Consider the following 16,978-nt stretch of genomic DNA (forward strand, 5'->3'; position numbering starts at 1 on the left):
CCCCAGACCAGAATAAATTGAACCAGCTGTGCCCATTATGCACTAGGTTCTACAACCTGGACCGCAGTGCCACACCTGGCCCCTCTGTCCTTCGACCTATCTGTGCTTATACACACTAGTCAGGGACTGGTTTGTCTGGGGTGATTAGGCACTTGTTCCCAAAGCGTTTTGACACAGCTCGCGTTCCTGAAAGGGAACTTCTCTAGGTTACGTATGTAACCCTAGTTCCCTGAGGAGCAGTGCTTCCTTCTCCCTTACAGAAGCTGGCGCTCGCCTTACTCCATGTACGTTTTATACTTCCTGGTCGTGACTTCACCCCGCCAGCGTAAAATTTTTGACTGATTACACACATTATTTTAGAGTGTGAACACTCAGGTGCATTCCCAAAGCGTTTTGACACAGCATCTTATTCCCTCAGGGAACTACGGTTACATAGGAAACCTAGATATCTGCAGGTTAACTACTGCAGCGAGTTTTATCAATATACTTCCGGAGTTCTTAACATTAAATAGCTCACAGTCTGACCCCGCAAAGCTCGACTGGGCTACTAAATGTCTACAATTAACGTTCTGTTACACCCCAGATAATGTAGCTCCTCTTAAAAATTTTATTATTAAAGAGAAAAAATTTGCACCATTGTACAATGATAATATGAGCACCTTGAAACATACCACTCGGAAATTCGAAGGTAGATAGCATCAAACTAAACTGTTAGTATTTCATATAGCATGGAGGGAGAGCTTCCTGAGTTATATAAAAAAAAAACTCTTAGTGCTGCTAGATCAGCATATTTTCCTACCCTCATAAAAAAAGAAGAAGAATCCTAGATTTTTATTCAGCACTGTAGCAAAATTAACTAGAAATAGAAGCACCGCACTAACATGCACAGCATCATTAGACAGTGATTATTTTTATTAACTTTTTTAATAATAAAATTTAAACTATCAGGCAAAAGTTTCTGACTATTAATTTAAATCCAAACAAGTCTATAATAACCCTGTAGATAGTACTACAATTATAGCAGATCATCATTTACAAAGTTTTATTCCCATTCATGTAAATTAATTATTTGAATTATTGTCTGCATCAAAATCATCAACCTGTATTCTAGATCCTTTACCTGCATGTTTCCTAAACCAGATAATTCCATAAGAAATCTGACCTATTCTAAATACAATAAACTATTCCATTAGCACTATTTATGTACCTAAATCCTTCAAAGTGGAAGTTATCAACCTTCTAATAAAAATTTAAAAAAACTGACCGTGACCCCTGTCTGCTGTCCAACAATATCAAACCTTCCCTTTATCTCAAAGATTCTAGAAAAGGTTGTAGCACAGAAGTTATACTCACACCTACTTGGAATAACATTTTTTAAATGTATCAGTCAGGATTTAGGCCTCATCATTAGCAGCGCTGGTTGAAGTGTTAAATGACCTGCTTCTGGCCTCTGATCAGGGTTGTGTCTTACTTGTGTTGCTTGATCTTAGTGCAGCTTTTGACACCACTGATTATAATATCGTATTTGCTAGGCTAGAAAATGTTGTTGTGATATAGGGAACAGCTCTCTCCTGTCTTAGGTCTTATTTGACTGATTGCTATCAGTTTGTTGATGTAAATGGTTCTCCACACTCTATGAGGTAAAGTTTGGTGTTTTGCAGAGATCTGTCTTAGGCCCACTGTTTTTCTCTTTATATATGCTGCCTTTGGGTGAAATTATATGTAAATACAGTATTAGCTTTCATTGCCATGCTGGTGATACACAGTTGTACGTTTCAGCAAAACCAGAGGGGAGAGATCAGCTTATCAGTGTTGAGGAGTGTGTAAAAGACATTAGAAAGTGGATGCCTGATAACTTCCTTCTGTTTAACTCAGACAATATGGATTACTTTTAGAAGTACACATGGAGCTAAAAGTAAACTTTCAGATTAAGTAGCAACTTTACATGGTGTTTCTGTCTCAGTGTGTACAGCAGTAAAAGACCATGGTGTGATTATTGACACTAGTCTTTCCTTTGAGGGTAATGTAAATAACATTAAAAGGATAACCTTCTTTTACCTTAGAAATATTGCTAAAATAAGAAATATGATGTTGATACAGCAGGCAGAAAAATAAGTTCAGCTTTTGTCAAATCAAGATTAGACTACTGTAATCAGATTAGATTAGATTCAACTGTACTGTAATTGTGTACAGTGTACAGAGCCAATGAAATGCAGTTAGCATCCAACCAGAAGTGCATAGGTGGCCTATTCACAATAAATAACAATAAGAGAAATAGTAAATAAGGTCCATACATACAAGGATGAGGGTAATTAATGTACAGAAGGTGAATGGTAATAATATATGGTATATACAGTGAGGAAAATAAGTATTTGAACACCGTGCTATTTTGCAAGTTCTCCCACTTAGAAATCATGGAGGGGTCTGAAATTGTCATCGTAGGTGCATGTCCACTGTGAGAGACATAATCTAAAAAAAAAAAAATCCAGAAATCACAATGTATGATGTTTGAACTATTTATTTGTATGATACAGCTGCAAATAAGTATTTGAACACCTGAGGAAGTCAATGTTAATATTTGGTACAGTAGCCTTTGTTTGCAATTACAGAGGTCAAACGTTTCCTGTAGTTTTTCACCAGGTTTGCACACACTGCTGGAGGGATTTTGGCCCACTCCTCCACACAGATCTTCTCTAGATCAGACAGGTTTCTGGCCTGTCGCTGAGAAACATGGAGTTTGAGCTCCCTCCAAAGATTCTCTATTGGGTTTAGGTCTGGAGACCTGATATGCTTCTTACAGAGCCACTCCTTGGTTATCCTGGCTGTGTGCTTCGGGTCATTGTCATGTTGAAAGACCCAGCCTGGACCCATCTTCAATGCTCTAACTGAGGGAAGGAGGTTGTTCCCCAAAATCTCGCAATACATGGCCCCAGTCATCCTCTCCTTAATACAGTGCAGTCGCCCTGTCCCATGTGCAGAAAAACACCCCCAAAGCATGATGCTACCACCCCTACGCTTCACAGTAGGGATGGTGTTCTTGGGATGGTATTTATCATCTTTCTTCCTCCAAACATGTTTAGTGGAATTATGACCCAAAAGTTCTATTTTGGTCTCATCTGACCACATGGCTTTCTCCCATGACTCCTCTGGATCATCCAAATGGTCATTGGCAAACTTAAGACGTGCCTGGACATGTGCTGGTTTAAGCAGGGGAACCTTCCGTGCCATGCATGATTTCAAACTATGACGTCTTAGTGTATTACCAACAGTAACCTTGGAAACGGTGGTCCCAGCTAATTTCAGGTCATTGACCAGCTCCTCCCGTGTAGTTCTGGGCTGGTTTCTCACCTTCCTTAGGATCATTGAGACCCCACGAGGTGAGATTTGCATGGAGCCCCAGTCCGAGGGAGATTGACAGTCATGTTTAGCTTCTTCCATTTTCTAATGATTGCTCCAACAGTTGACCTTTTTTCACCAAGCTGCTTGGCAATTTCCCTGTAGCCCTTTCCAGCCTTGTGGAGGTGTACAATTTTGTCTCTAGTGTCTTTGGACAGCTCTTTGGTCTTGGCCATGTTAGTAGCTGGATTCTTACTGATTGTATGGGGTGGACAGATGTCTTTATGCAGCTAGTGACCTCATACAGGTGCATCTTATTTAGGATAATAAATGTAGTGGAGGTGGACATTTTAAAGGCACACTAACAGGTCTTTGAGGGTCAGAATTCTAGCTAATAGACAGGTGTTCAAATACTTATTTGCAGCTGTATCATACAAATAATAAAATGAGAGATTATGTCTCTCACAGTGGACATGCACCTACGATGAAAATTTCAGACCCCTCCATGATTTCTAAGTGGGAGAACTTGCAAAATGCAGGGTGTTCAAATACTTATTTTCCTCACTGTATAGTAATATACAATATACTATATACTGTGCAAAGATGATGACATGAAATAGTAATGTACAAGTATGAATGTATGTATGATATAGTATATAAAGTATAAATATGGGGGGACTGTACAGTAATGCAAATGTGAGTTAAAGATGTTCAGTGCAGTAACAGCCACAGTAAAAAAAAAAAGCTATTCCTTAATCTGTTTGTGCAGCTCTGAGGCACCTATAGCATTTGCCTGATAAGAGAAGGGTGAATAGTCCATGGTTGAAGTAAAAGGTATCTTTGATAATGCCCTTTGCTGACAGCATTTATTAAAAATTTTCTCCAAAGTGGGTAGCTGAGTGTTGATTATTCGTTGGGCAGTTTTCACCACCCTCTAAAGGGTTTTACGGTCTGAAGCAGTGCAGCTGCTGTAAAACAGCGTTAAAAGTTCTCCAGTATGCTGGAGTATGCTCCAGGATTTTTAAGACTCCTCAAAAGAAACAGGTGCTGTTGTGCCTTTATGATCAGGATAAAAAGAGTTCAGAGTCCAGGTGAGATCCTCAGAGATGTGGACTCTAAGGAACTTAAAGCTGGTTACACACTTAACAGCAGCTATGTTGATGTGAATAGGAGCGTGAGTGTGATTGCCGGCTCATCTAAAATCCACAATGATCTCTTTCGTCTTCTTGGTGTTGAGTTCCAGGTTTTTGCAAACGTAACTAGTGCTGTTTAAGGCATGGGCAGGTACGCAGTCATAGGTGAAAAGGATGTATAGAAGACGAGACAATACACATCCCCGAGTAACCCCAATGCTAAAACTAGAGGAGGTGATGTGTTCATTCAAACAGACTGTGATCTGTTCATAAGGAAGTCCAGGGTCCAGTTGCAAAGATGTGCACTGATATCAAGCTGTTTCAGCTTCAAGATTAGCTTGGAAGGGCTACCGGTGTTAAAAGCTGAGCTATAATCAACAAACATCCTGGAATCCCAGCAAGTGTCCGGGTTGTCCATGTGAGTCAGGGCAGTATGAAGTACCATGGAAATGGTGTCCTCGGTTGACCTATTTGGGCGATATTCAAATTGGTATGGATCCAGGGTAGGTGGCAGACAGGCTTTAAGGTGGGTGAGGACCAGTCTTTCAAAGCACTTTTTGATGAAAGGAGTGAGTGTGACGGGACAAAAGTCACCCAGTTCTGTTGCAGCGGAGTGCTTTGGCACTGGCACGATGGTAGCAGACTTAAAGCAGGTGGGGACAGTTGCTTAGGCCAAGGACAAAATAAGGAGGTCCGTGAAGACCTCAGACAGCTGCTCCGCACATGGCCAGGGATGCCATCAGGGCTGGCTGCTTTCCATGCATTCACCCTGCCCAGGATAGCACATACTTCAGAGGTGGAGTGTGTGAGTGGCTGCTTTTCCCCTTTTCAAAACAAGCAATGAAGAGGTTGAGCTAGTCAGGAAGTAAAGCAGAACTGGTTGGTAGTGCCCTGCAGGGTGGTTTGAGGTCAGTAGTCACCTGAATCCCTTGCCATATGCATCGGGGGTCAGCATAGTTAAAGTGCTCCTCGATGATTGTATACATGTTTGTCTTTTCAGAATCCTCAGATTGGCTCTGGTAATGCTGTAGGCCTCCCAGTCTCCAGACCTAAAGGCTGTGTTGCATGCTTTGAGCAGAAGATGGACCACCCGGTTCTTCCAGGGTTTCTGATTGGGAAACACTATCATGTTCTTTTGTGTGGTCACCCGATCCACATACCTGTTGATGTGGTCAAGAACAGAGTTGATGTAGATGTTGGTGACCGAGTCAGTGGTGGCCTTTGCAGCAAATTTAATCCAGTCTGTGTGTGAGAACTGCTGCTGGAGGGAGGCATCAGTCCTATCCAGCCAGACTTTTACAGCCCCGACTGTGGGTTTGTGTGTTTGATGAATGAGATATGGTCCGATTGTCTGGTGGTGGAAAGGTGTGAATTTGTAAGCAGCAGCCATACTTGTATATAAATGATCCCATGTTTTGTGTCCTCTAGTGAAACAGGACACATGCGATTGGAATTTTGGCAGAACAGATCTTAAATCGCAGTGAGTAAAATCCTCAGCGATGATAAAGGCTCCATCAAGATGCACTGTCTGCAGTTTGTTAATAGCAGAGCTTAGATCTTTCATGGCTGGGCTAGCCTTAGCATGCTTCTCTATCAGCCCTGAAATTGGTGCGCCCCTTGAGCTCCAGCACACTGTTTGTGATGTCAATGTTGAGCCAAGTTTCCGGGAAGACCATAATGTTGCAGTCCGTAATCAATCTCTAAATGAGGGTCCAGATCCTGAGCCCATCCAGTTTGTTCACCAGGGACCAAACATTTGCAAAAAAAATACTAGGAAGCATTGGTCGATGTGAGTTTAGCGTTAGCTTAGCTCGGAGTCCTCTGTGTTTTACTTGTTTATGTTTACGGTCTTTGTACCGACGCTGATAAAGGGCTCGCTGTGTTGCGACTTCCTTACGAGGTCCAGTAGTATCTGGTCGAAGCTGAAAATGTTCAAAAAGTCAGAAACAGCGTTTGTGCAGATATGACCAATATCCATGAGTGACTGTCTGTGAAATGTTATACTCGCATTACTGAATTGCGTGTGCATGCAGGAGAATAGTGTGTAAATAAGCACAAATACGGCATATCTGGAGAAACGCTGAGCCTCGCATTGTGTACGGGCCGCCATCTTGGTCATCATCTTAGTCATCATCTTCCTTCAGTTAGCTTTAGTTAGTCCAGAATGCAGCAGCATGTGTCTTTTTCCAGAGCCAGGAAATATAACCACATTACCCCTTTTTTTATTCAGTCTACACTGGCTTACATTTCATCTCGCATTCATTACAAAACACTACTACTGATGCATAAAGCAGGGAATCGTCTCACCCTGCAGTATTTGAGCAAACTTTTGATAAAATTTGTTTCGCCACAATTACTTAACAAAAAAAGGTGCAGGATATTTGTTGGTACCTAAAATAATAAAGACTACAGCAGGGGGCAGATCTTTCCCTTACAAAGCCCCACAGTTCCCAAACAGCCTTCCAATAACTCAGACACGGTCTCAGTGTTCAAGTATAGACTGAAAATATATTTATTTAGTCAAGCCTTTTGTCATTAGGTCTTCCTTAGATGTTCCTGTGGATCTTTTTTTACACCCTGATCACACATTATAGCCTATATAACCTTAAACAGTTGAACAATGACGATGCTTTTCAGTCTATATTCAAGTCACCCATCTTCTCTTTCTCTCTCAGTGTCGAGTAAACATGCCTCTGAGGTTCCAGTCATCAGTAACTGTTATCCGTTTTTTCTCTCCAGATCTCCCCGGTTCATCCCAATGTCCTACCTTTGGATGTAGTCCTTCTCAGTTGGGACCACTCTGTGCATGGATGGTTTCACACCTACAGCTTTAAGATCCATAAAGCCACTGAGCAACTCAAGAAATTTGAGGATTGTTTTGGACTGTAATTAATATCATCAGTCTACTTCAGTGGCTCAGGATCACAAGTTGCATGAATAGTTCTGCATTTAAACACCTATTAATACACAGCTCCACAATGGGACTGCAATGAAAGAACATTCTGTGCCACCCAGAAAGAGATAGGTTTCCTCTTAGGTCTGGTTCCTCTCAAGGTTTCTTCCTCATTCAATCTCAGAGTTTATCCTTGCCACAATCAAGCCAGTGGTGTCTTGCTCATCAGGAATAACCAATTCTAAGAAACTACCTTATATGCAATAAACTTACACATTTTTAAATAACCTTATTACCGCTTTATCTGTGAAAGCTGCTTTAAGACAATGTCCATTGTAAAAAGATTTAAATTGAATTTAGTGTTTCCTTACCAGAACTGACAGGCAATGTACTGTACATACATCAGCTAACTGACTATGCATTTGTTGTGTTCAGAAAGGCATTCTCATAGGCACAGAGCAGTAATGTGTTTATAACAACACTCTGGATTACAAGTCCCTACTAACCTGAGCATTTATGTATTGTATCCCTAAAGAGGTTTATGAACGAAACTGGTTTGAACTAATTAATTAATCCACCCAATTAAAATTTTAATTACTTATGTAGTCTTATCTACACAAAAGCTTATTGCCTTCCTCATGACCTTATTTTAATGGTTCTGGGGTTTTTTTGTGCATTGATATATGCTGGCAGAAAATTCCTAAAAGTGTTTTAGTGAATACTAATTCTTAGCTATAAAAAATAATAAAGTCTCATGAGCACGACCCCGAACCTGAAAAAGGCAAGACAAAATAGTTCATTTATGAATTCAACTGTATATGCTTTAAGTAATAACTATAGTGGCAAAAAGCAACTTTAAAGGCAATAACTAGTTGCAAAAGACAAGTACAACACATTCAAGACTGCTACCAAACTCTACATGGTAAATTAAATGCCCAATTGCTATGGCACTGGTATATAATTTAGCATAAATGTGTTAAGTTTGGGATGGAGCTCAAGTATTTGAAACTTTTTTTTGGTAACTGTACATTAGTGTATCTGGTACAATTGCAATGTAAAAAAACAAACTCTCACAAGAGGAGGTGTTTATTAGCTGTGTGCAGAAATGTACACGCTCATAGCAAATTAAAAGTAGTATTAATTATTAGATCACTCCCAATCTAGAAAGGAGTTATTTTCCCCCTGTGTCAGTCTCAAAAACATGTTATCTCCTGTATCATTCTCAGAGCATTTCTCCTCTGTGTCAGTCTCAGAATATTTCTCCCCTGTGTCAGCCCCCCAACCCCCCATCCCGGTTTAGTTTCAGAAATGTATTTTCCCCATCTTTGTCTCAGGTTGTGGTCCTTCCTTGTGACTATGGCTATACTGCACTGTTATTTGTTCATTTATGTACAAATACACATTGCTTCACAGTTCTTTTGGACTTCTCTCTGCCTCCTTGTGAAAAACATGTTGGGAAACCTATTGCATCACTACAGCTATATTCTTACCTGTGAAGCAGTCAGATCCAGTCCAGTTAGGTTGGCACAAACAGGTGCCACTTTCAGGCATATAGGTGCCATGACCAGAGCATTGTTCCTGACAGGCTGGAAGCGGACTTTCACAGCTCATGCCCCCCCAGCCAGGTGAGCACAGGCACTCACCCTTCACACAGATACCATGTCCCTCACATTGTGGGTCCAAACAGTCCACTACAGAGATATGGACAAAAGGCAATTTCAATATTAAACTATCTACGTAAAGCATTCTCAGAATAGTGGAGGTTATTTTAACAGTAATGAAAAACAAAAATATAAAATTGATGTTTAAAAAGCATGTTTAAAACGTTTGTTTGATGGTTAGGTGTCCCTAAATTATTGGCCATATAGTATCACTGGATTACTAAAAGTAGTGAAGCTGTATGTACACAGTGCTAATGTCTATCCTCTCATACCTTTTCATTATTTAAATAAATATCACAAGATACAGTAGAAGGACACTGCAGTACAACTGCATTTTATAGCAATATAAAAACATTTTTGTAGAATAAATGCTCTGTGCTGCTCTCTACAAAACCACAGTGCTTGATAAGGAACTCTTTTCATTTTACAAGCTTAAGCAGTATGAAAATGTTCACAATGTCTCTCTATCTGAAAAGCACATTTAACAAGACACGATATGGCAGCCAATTCTGTAGCAAATAAAACTGCCTGACACCTTAACAATCTCTCCTCATTGCCTACTGTATTAATGGCCTAGTAAATCTTTTCCATTTAGCCTGTGTAATTAGTCTGATTCTCTTGGCTTTCATCAAAGCTCAGCCTCATCAACTCAAGGTTATAAGTGTTAGCAAGGTTTCAGACAGTTCGGACCACTATTACAACTGTGGAAATTCGACCGGTGAGCCATTGATTTTTTGTTTGAAACAGGCAGATTGCTTGCAGTCTCAGAATGCAATGAAAGAAAATAACCAAGGAGACTCCCTGGCTTTGAAGTTGCCCAATGTTTTGTAAGAATTGTGGCAAACAGCCATGTAGTTAATATAAAGCGGTTGTTTACACACTATGGATAACTAATTCATGTGAAGTATCAAATAATGCAGTTCCTTAAATGCCATATACTACTATTTCATGTGAAAATGTTAAAAGAAATGGAGTAATTTTTAAATCATTATTAGATTTTTGAGTGTTCTGTTCAAAAATCAGATCAACGATGTATGAATATTATTTCCCAGGAACTCTCTTATAAAAGATATGCATAGTTTATTTGCAATACTCCAGTATGCTGGCTGTCAAAGAGACAGAGACAAGAACATTAGGCTGAGATCTGGTCTATCTCTGCTGACTTTGCTGTTGGCAAGAGGTTATAGTAGGTACAGAACCAAGCGATTTGATATAAAGAAAACAGGCCTGGAAAAAGTCCAGAAATGCATTCCCCAAATGATTGAATTTCAGCCAACAGCAGAAAACAGCTGTGAGACACACTTGTCAGTTAGTATTTCTGGCCCTGTGGATTCTGGCCAGAATTGTGTGCTCTTACCTTGCTCGCAGTTATTGCCCTTGTATGCAGGAATGCAAATGCAGACACCTTGGACACATTCTCCATGGTTGGAACAGGTTGGGTCAATGCACTGCTCTGCTGGGATGTTGCATTCTGGCCCTTTCCATCCCTCGTGGCATATGCACCGACCTTTGCGATATTCGCCATTGCCACTGCACAGTACCGGGCATGTGTCTGCAAATATTGTTGATTCAATCCAAACAAGAGCCAGAGTTACAGAAAACACAACTGCAACTGCACAAATTGTAAGTTGATCGCATTTTGCATTGTAATGCTTTGTCATATTTGCATATCATTCTAATCCAGTGGATTAAATAGGACACTGCATGTTTTTGTAATGTATTTGCATAGCTAAATTCTATACATAGTGCTAGAAAAAGTAAGTAAGGTATATTTTAATAGGCAGGTACTTTGGGAAAATATTTATGAGTGGTATTATCCATTTTAATATCAGGAATAAGCAAAGGCATTTTAAGCATTTTCATTTATCAGTCAATAAATGCTGTCTTTGAAGTCAGAGGGCCTTGGAGAAAAATATATTGCTACCAGTCTCTGATTTAAACAAGTTAGACACATAATCAGTATGCACCAGGACTAGGTCTTTGCAATGCATGTAATTACAATGTGTTCTATTCTGGAGGGCTTAAAGCAAAAATCATCACATAAATTATCATATAGAAAAATATGCATTTACAATGTAAAGTTAATTGAATTTTAATGAATCTTGTTTGATTTTCCCCATTTTTCTTCTCAATAAAATGACATTTATATATTGTTCCACACTCCAGCTAAACATGAAAATATCTCACTGCAGTCACAATGGTCTGGAAAGTACATGATTACTCGCTATTGATGCAAATGATGCTGTTTGTCTGTCTTTCAATTGCCACATATCTTAATATCTCACTTCACTGCCAAAAATGTCATTTTTAATTCTCATGGTAATCATACTCAATAAAGCTTGGACCAAATTGCTCTTCAAGTTTTTTTCAAAGAGTAACAACTGACAAAAAAAAATTATTCCTTATTTGCACACTCAAATAGATGTCTACTACCATGCTTCTCTGTTTGCTAACAATTACATAAAATTTTTTATATATTGGGTATTTCAAAATATATTTTATAATCACAGACAATAAAATACAAAGAGAGATTAGGAGACAACCATTGCTACGTGTACACAGGGGCTGAAAGATTGTTTAAGTGTATCATACATTTAAAAGCAGCAACTTCAAAACCAAAACTCCAATAATAAAATCATCTACTAAGCCAGGTACTCTGCAAAAAAAGGGGTATCCATAAACAGCCAGTACAGCTGCATTAGCCACAGCCTACATGAGACATTAATGAAATCATAAAAAACAGTAATCAATCATACCAGCAACTAATCATTTCAGTAACCATGCCTGAATTTCTGAGATGCCCAAAGTGACGGTCTCTCAGCAGTTACAAAAGTCACAAGTTGTTTGAAACCTTACACAGCAAAAATCATTCTTTCCAACAAAGAGCATGTTCTAACCTTGTCTGCTTTATGAAATTATGATATTGCTGGCCAAATGGAAGCCGGAAATGAGATTGAAAGGTCAAATGCTTGTATACCTTCAAAAATTGACATTGACTGCTTTTGCTGAGGTCATACCATTTCCATCTCCTTTTCTAGCCTTCTTGAAAACAGCATAGTTCTCTTTTCCAAGCCTGTCTATTAGTCTCCATATCATCCCTGGCATGAGGCCCATGACAGCAGCAATAAGAGGTGCATTACATTTAATACAATAATTCATATGCCTGGGACCTCCAGGGACCCAGAGAAGGTGCAGGAATCAAGTCTGAATAATAGGCTATAAGGAACACTGAATGACATCTCTGAGACCAAGTAGTGGAGCTAAAACCGACCTGATTTATTGGGCCTTTGCATTCCAGCAAAGCCCTTTTTAAGGTCTCTGAAGCCTGTAATCATTTATGGGCATGACAGCAGACAGAAAAAGAGGGAAACAGGAAGCAGGGGAACAGAGAGAGTGTGAGAGTGGGAAACTGACAACTTCACTGAAGCCATTTCCTTCCACATGCCATTCTCCAGCTCGAAAGGTTTTGCTCTTCACAAAACAATGCCCTGACCTTTCATGCTGCAAGTTATCTATTTTGTTTCAGTCCAAAGAAATATAGCATCAAAGGCTGATGGATTTCTTGAATGCCCCAACATTAGCATGTTTGAAAGCCTGAAAGAATCAATTCTATGCTTTATCCACAGGAAAGCAGAAAGATAATTGTTGCAAAAAGCATTAATGATTAAGGTCTCCCTATGAAGCGAGCTATAATGATGGTGGAACCAAAGCCAGAATGCCAAAATTTGAGGCAGAATGTGAGTCAATGTGCATAAATGTACAAAGAGCTATTAGACATGCCATGTCTTTTAGTCTTGTACATTATTTAGCCATCTCTAAGGTCATGCTCTCCTTTGGTGTAGTCAGTGTGCAACACAAATCGCAACACCGCTGATTGCCAGTGTGAAACACACTGTCCTGATCTGACGAGAGGGGAAGCAAAAAAAATTCAGCACTGCCCATTTTTACAATCTCACATTAAACAAACTAATAAACAAGCCTTTTGAAAAATGTGAAAATTTCAAGCATTAATGCAAATTTTGCATTATTATCTTGCTTAACCACATTTGGTCAATGATGAAAAAAATAATTTAATTGCAATTTTTGGACATGCATATAGTGACCTTAAATTAGTTAATTAATAAAACACTTTTACTGTAAGGCAGTGACACTTGTTTAAATACATGATTATCAGAGAACATAAAAAAAAAAAAAAACACATTCATATTCCAAAGCCTACATGAGGTTTTTATTTATTATTATTATTATTATTATTATTATTATTATTATTATTATTATGTATTTATTTATTTATTTTATTTATTTTTTTTTTTTTATGCTCCCATCTGTGCACTCAGGAAGCTCAGGTATACAGTGACCTTCCCCCAATGAACCCTGAAAAGAAATAAGAAGGAAGGGCAGAGGTAGAGAGGAGGATTGGGAGAAATGTGTCCATGGCATAATTAAGCAGCATTACCCATAACCTTTAAGGAGATCTAGGCACTGACCTTTTTCACAGTTTGGTCCAAGGAAGCCAGGAAAACAGTGGCAGTGACCAGCAACACACTCACCATTGCAGCTAGAGGAGCATCCATCCATGGTCTCTGCACAGCAAACATAAAAGTATTCTTTTTTTAGAAAACATTAGACTAAAAATAATTAATTTAAATCTCCCAATATAATAATGCTATTGATTATATATTTCAGACAAAAACTTGCATTTGCACATGACCAATAATCCCTCGTATTCTAATACGAATAAGGCAAATTTATTTTATATAAGCTTTCACATCAGAAGACAACTGACTGCATACAGTCAGTCAGCATACAGTCGGCATTTAACCTGCATAATTGTAGTGAACTGTCAGGATCTTCCGGGAACACAGCATGCACTTTCGGTTTCGCGGCATGAACTTACGGTTCTGTGATGCTCACTTCCGGGTCAGCGGCCATCTTGGAATTTTTTCCACGCCTTTCGGTATTTAAGGACACACAAAACTTTAGCTTGGGGCCAGATTATCTCACCGGCTTTCTAAAGTCCCTGGGAATACACTTGCCACCCTGCCTGCTCTGGATCCTGTTCCTGTTCCTGACCCTGATTGTGACTCTGTACCCTGTTCTGCACTGCTTCTGCTCTATCCTAGATCTATGTCAGCTGAATTAGGTTGAATTAGACATTAGACTGATAAGGCTCTGGTTCAAAATGCTGACCCTCAAGCCGGTTGTGTCTCAGATCAGATCCGAATACTGGTTCGGCACAGTAGATCTAAAGGATGCGTAATTTCATGTACCCATCCTTCCTTCTCACAGGAAGTCCCTGAGGTTTGCTTTTGGGGTCAAAGCATACCAATATCGGGTCCTCCTCTTCAGCCTCTTTCCTCATCACACGTACCTTTACGAAATGTCGTCATATGGGATTCGACGACTATGCTTGCACAGCTTTCTTCTGCCAGCATTGTTTATTCTTATGGCGGTCAGGAAGGTCAAAGAAGGGCAATCACTCACTGTCAGGCAGTTTCAGAAACTGCTCGGGTTCATGGTAGCAGTGTCCAATGTCATCCCATTTGGCCTCTTGTACATGAGACCCCTTCAGTGGTGACTCTGGGCCCATGGGTTCTCAGGGAAGGGCAATCCCCTCCGTATGATTAAGGTCACGCGGCGATGCCTACGTGCCTTAGATGCTTGGAGAGATCCCGGGTTCCTACTTCAAAGCCCCGTGTTGGGAGTCCCCGGTCATCGCATAGTGCTAAGGACGGATGCTCCGCGCAAGGTCTAATGGAAAGTCCCCATCTTCTGGCTCTAAAGCATTTCCTCCCGGACCTCAGAGGCCATCATGTGTTGATCTACTCGGACAACACCTCGGTGGTCTCATATACAAACCACCATGGGGGTCTGCGCTTGCACCCCCTGTACAGGCTGGTGCACCAGAGAGCTCCCTGAGAGCAGCTTACATCCCAGGCTGTATGAACCAAGCAGCAGACACCGTGTCAAAGGGAGTGGCTCCTCCACCCTCAGGGGGCACAATAGTTCATCCCTACCAGAACTGTGGAATCTGTGGCTGAGGAGCCTGAAGGGGCACAGCTCAAAGGTTCTGGTCTCTCCGCCGAGGTAGTCCACTGCCCAGTTGGTTCATTGCTGGAGTTCAAGCAGGATTAGTTCGCAAAAGGGTTGGCTCTGTCTATCATTAAAGTCTACGCGTACACCGTTTTGGCATATCACGCCCCTGTGTCGGGACATTTACTGGGCAGAGACCCACTGCTGATGCGTTTTTTTCCCGTGGCACCTGGAGGCTAAGGCCTAGAGTGCTTGGGTGAGACCTGGCCGCAGTGGTGGAGGCTCTTTCCGAGCCCCCCTTCGAGCCCTTGGCCGAAATTTCATAGAGGCACTTGTCTATTAACACTGCATTCTTGCTGGCTATCTGCTCTCTGAGGAGAGTAGGTGATCCACAGGCCCTCTCTGTGGGCCCCCTCCTTTCTGGAGTTCACTCCATACAGCGCTTTCCTGCACCCCAGTGTTATGTCCCCAGAGTGCCCTCGTTTGTCCCACGACCTGTCAGGCTCCAGGCATTCAATTCAAAAGTGTGGCAGCCTCTAGGGCTTGGTCCTGTGGAGTGTCCCTCCAAGACCTCTGCAATGCTAGGGGCTTGTCCACCCCGCTCACCTTTGTCAGGTTTTACAACCTTGACCTCTGTGCCATTCCTGGTACCTCTGTTCTTCAACTTAGCTGTGCTCTTTCACCCTAATCAGGGACTGGTCAGTGTGGTAGTATTGGACTCTCATTCCCAAAGCGTTCTGATGCAGTTCGAGTTCCTGAAAAGGAATGTCTCTAGGTTACGTATGTAACCCTAGTTCCCTATGGGAACGAGACAAAGCATCTTTATGCCACACCTCCGGCGTCCTTTCAGTACTTCCTTCTCGGTTACAGAAGCTAAAGCCGGCTTCAATCCATGTGCGTTTTATACTTCCTGACTTCACCCCACCGGTGAGAGCCTGCCTTTAATTTTGACTGATTACACACATTATTCAGAGCATGGACAACTCAACCGCGTTCCCAAAGCATTCCGAAACAGTGTCTCGTTCCCTTAGAACTAGGGTTACATACATAACCTAGAGACGTTCTGAAACAATCAATCCAGGTTTTCTTTCCCTTTTGATGTGTATCAGTTTTAAAGATCATGAAGCACAATCATTATCTGAAAAGTATTATGACATGTAAAGACCCTACAAGTTATAAAAAGAAAAGAAAAAAATGCCTGTGTTTTTGCTGTTTAGACAAACACAATCAGTGAATTCAAGTTGATTACCATACATTAGACAGGTTGATTATTCACCATTCTAAACTTCATTTCCAAACACTGTGCCAATATGTACATTGTACACCTAGTAAAAGCTGTTTCAACATTAAAAATAAACATGATGGATGGGTAGATTAGGAACACAAACAGCAGCTTGCAGCATGAGAAGAAAAGCACAGAAGAAATGTATTTGAACTAACAGGAAAAAAAGACTACCAAAGACGTGCCTTCTGATATTTTTTATCATCTATGCTTTCTGTTGCCCACACAGAAAATAAAAATAGAAGCAATAACCTGCTCTCACAAAAACCATTTTGCATTAACAGATGACTACATACTGTACATAATTTTGCTCATATACTGAGCATTATCCTGATGAAAAAGAGGCCACTGCTATTAAGGAATATCCTTTGCCATGAAGTAATGCAACAATGTTCAGATAGGTGGTACTTTTTAAACTCCACATAAATCCCATGTCCAAGGTTTCCCAGTAGGACACAACCTAGAACAGCATACTGCTTCTGCCGGCAGGCCTTTTTCCTATAGTTAATTTTAAAGTCTAGCATTTTGCCTTTACAGGAACCAAGACACCCAACTGCTGTACATTCTATAATGACAACGTCCTAGTGCACAAGGTGAGGAAGATAGGACCAAGGTTGAAAACATACTAGTAGTATTCACA

General features: G+C 40.6%; 1 protein-coding gene across 5 annotated transcripts in view; it reads right to left on the reverse strand.

Annotated features, from left to right (window-relative positions):
- The window catches only part of LOC310736587 (teneurin-1-like), a 257,458-nt gene that overhangs the window by 83,742 nt on the left and 156,738 nt on the right, over positions 1-16,978 (reverse strand). For all 5 annotated transcript variants that reach the window (XM_083560159.1, XM_083560158.1, XM_083560157.1 and 2 more), the window contains 3 exons: positions 13,511-13,606; positions 10,381-10,575; positions 8,853-9,053 (listed from right to left, as the gene is read on the reverse strand). In XM_083560159.1, coding sequence (XP_083416285.1) covers positions 8,853-9,053; positions 10,381-10,575; positions 13,511-13,606 — 492 coding nt within the window. The remainder of the gene's footprint in view (positions 1-8,852; positions 9,054-10,380; positions 10,576-13,510; positions 13,607-16,978) is intronic.

Source organism: Silurus aristotelis (assembly GCF_946808225.1).
Source record: "Silurus aristotelis genome assembly, chromosome: 14".
Classification (NCBI taxonomy): domain Eukaryota; kingdom Metazoa; phylum Chordata; class Actinopteri; order Siluriformes; family Siluridae; genus Silurus; species Silurus aristotelis.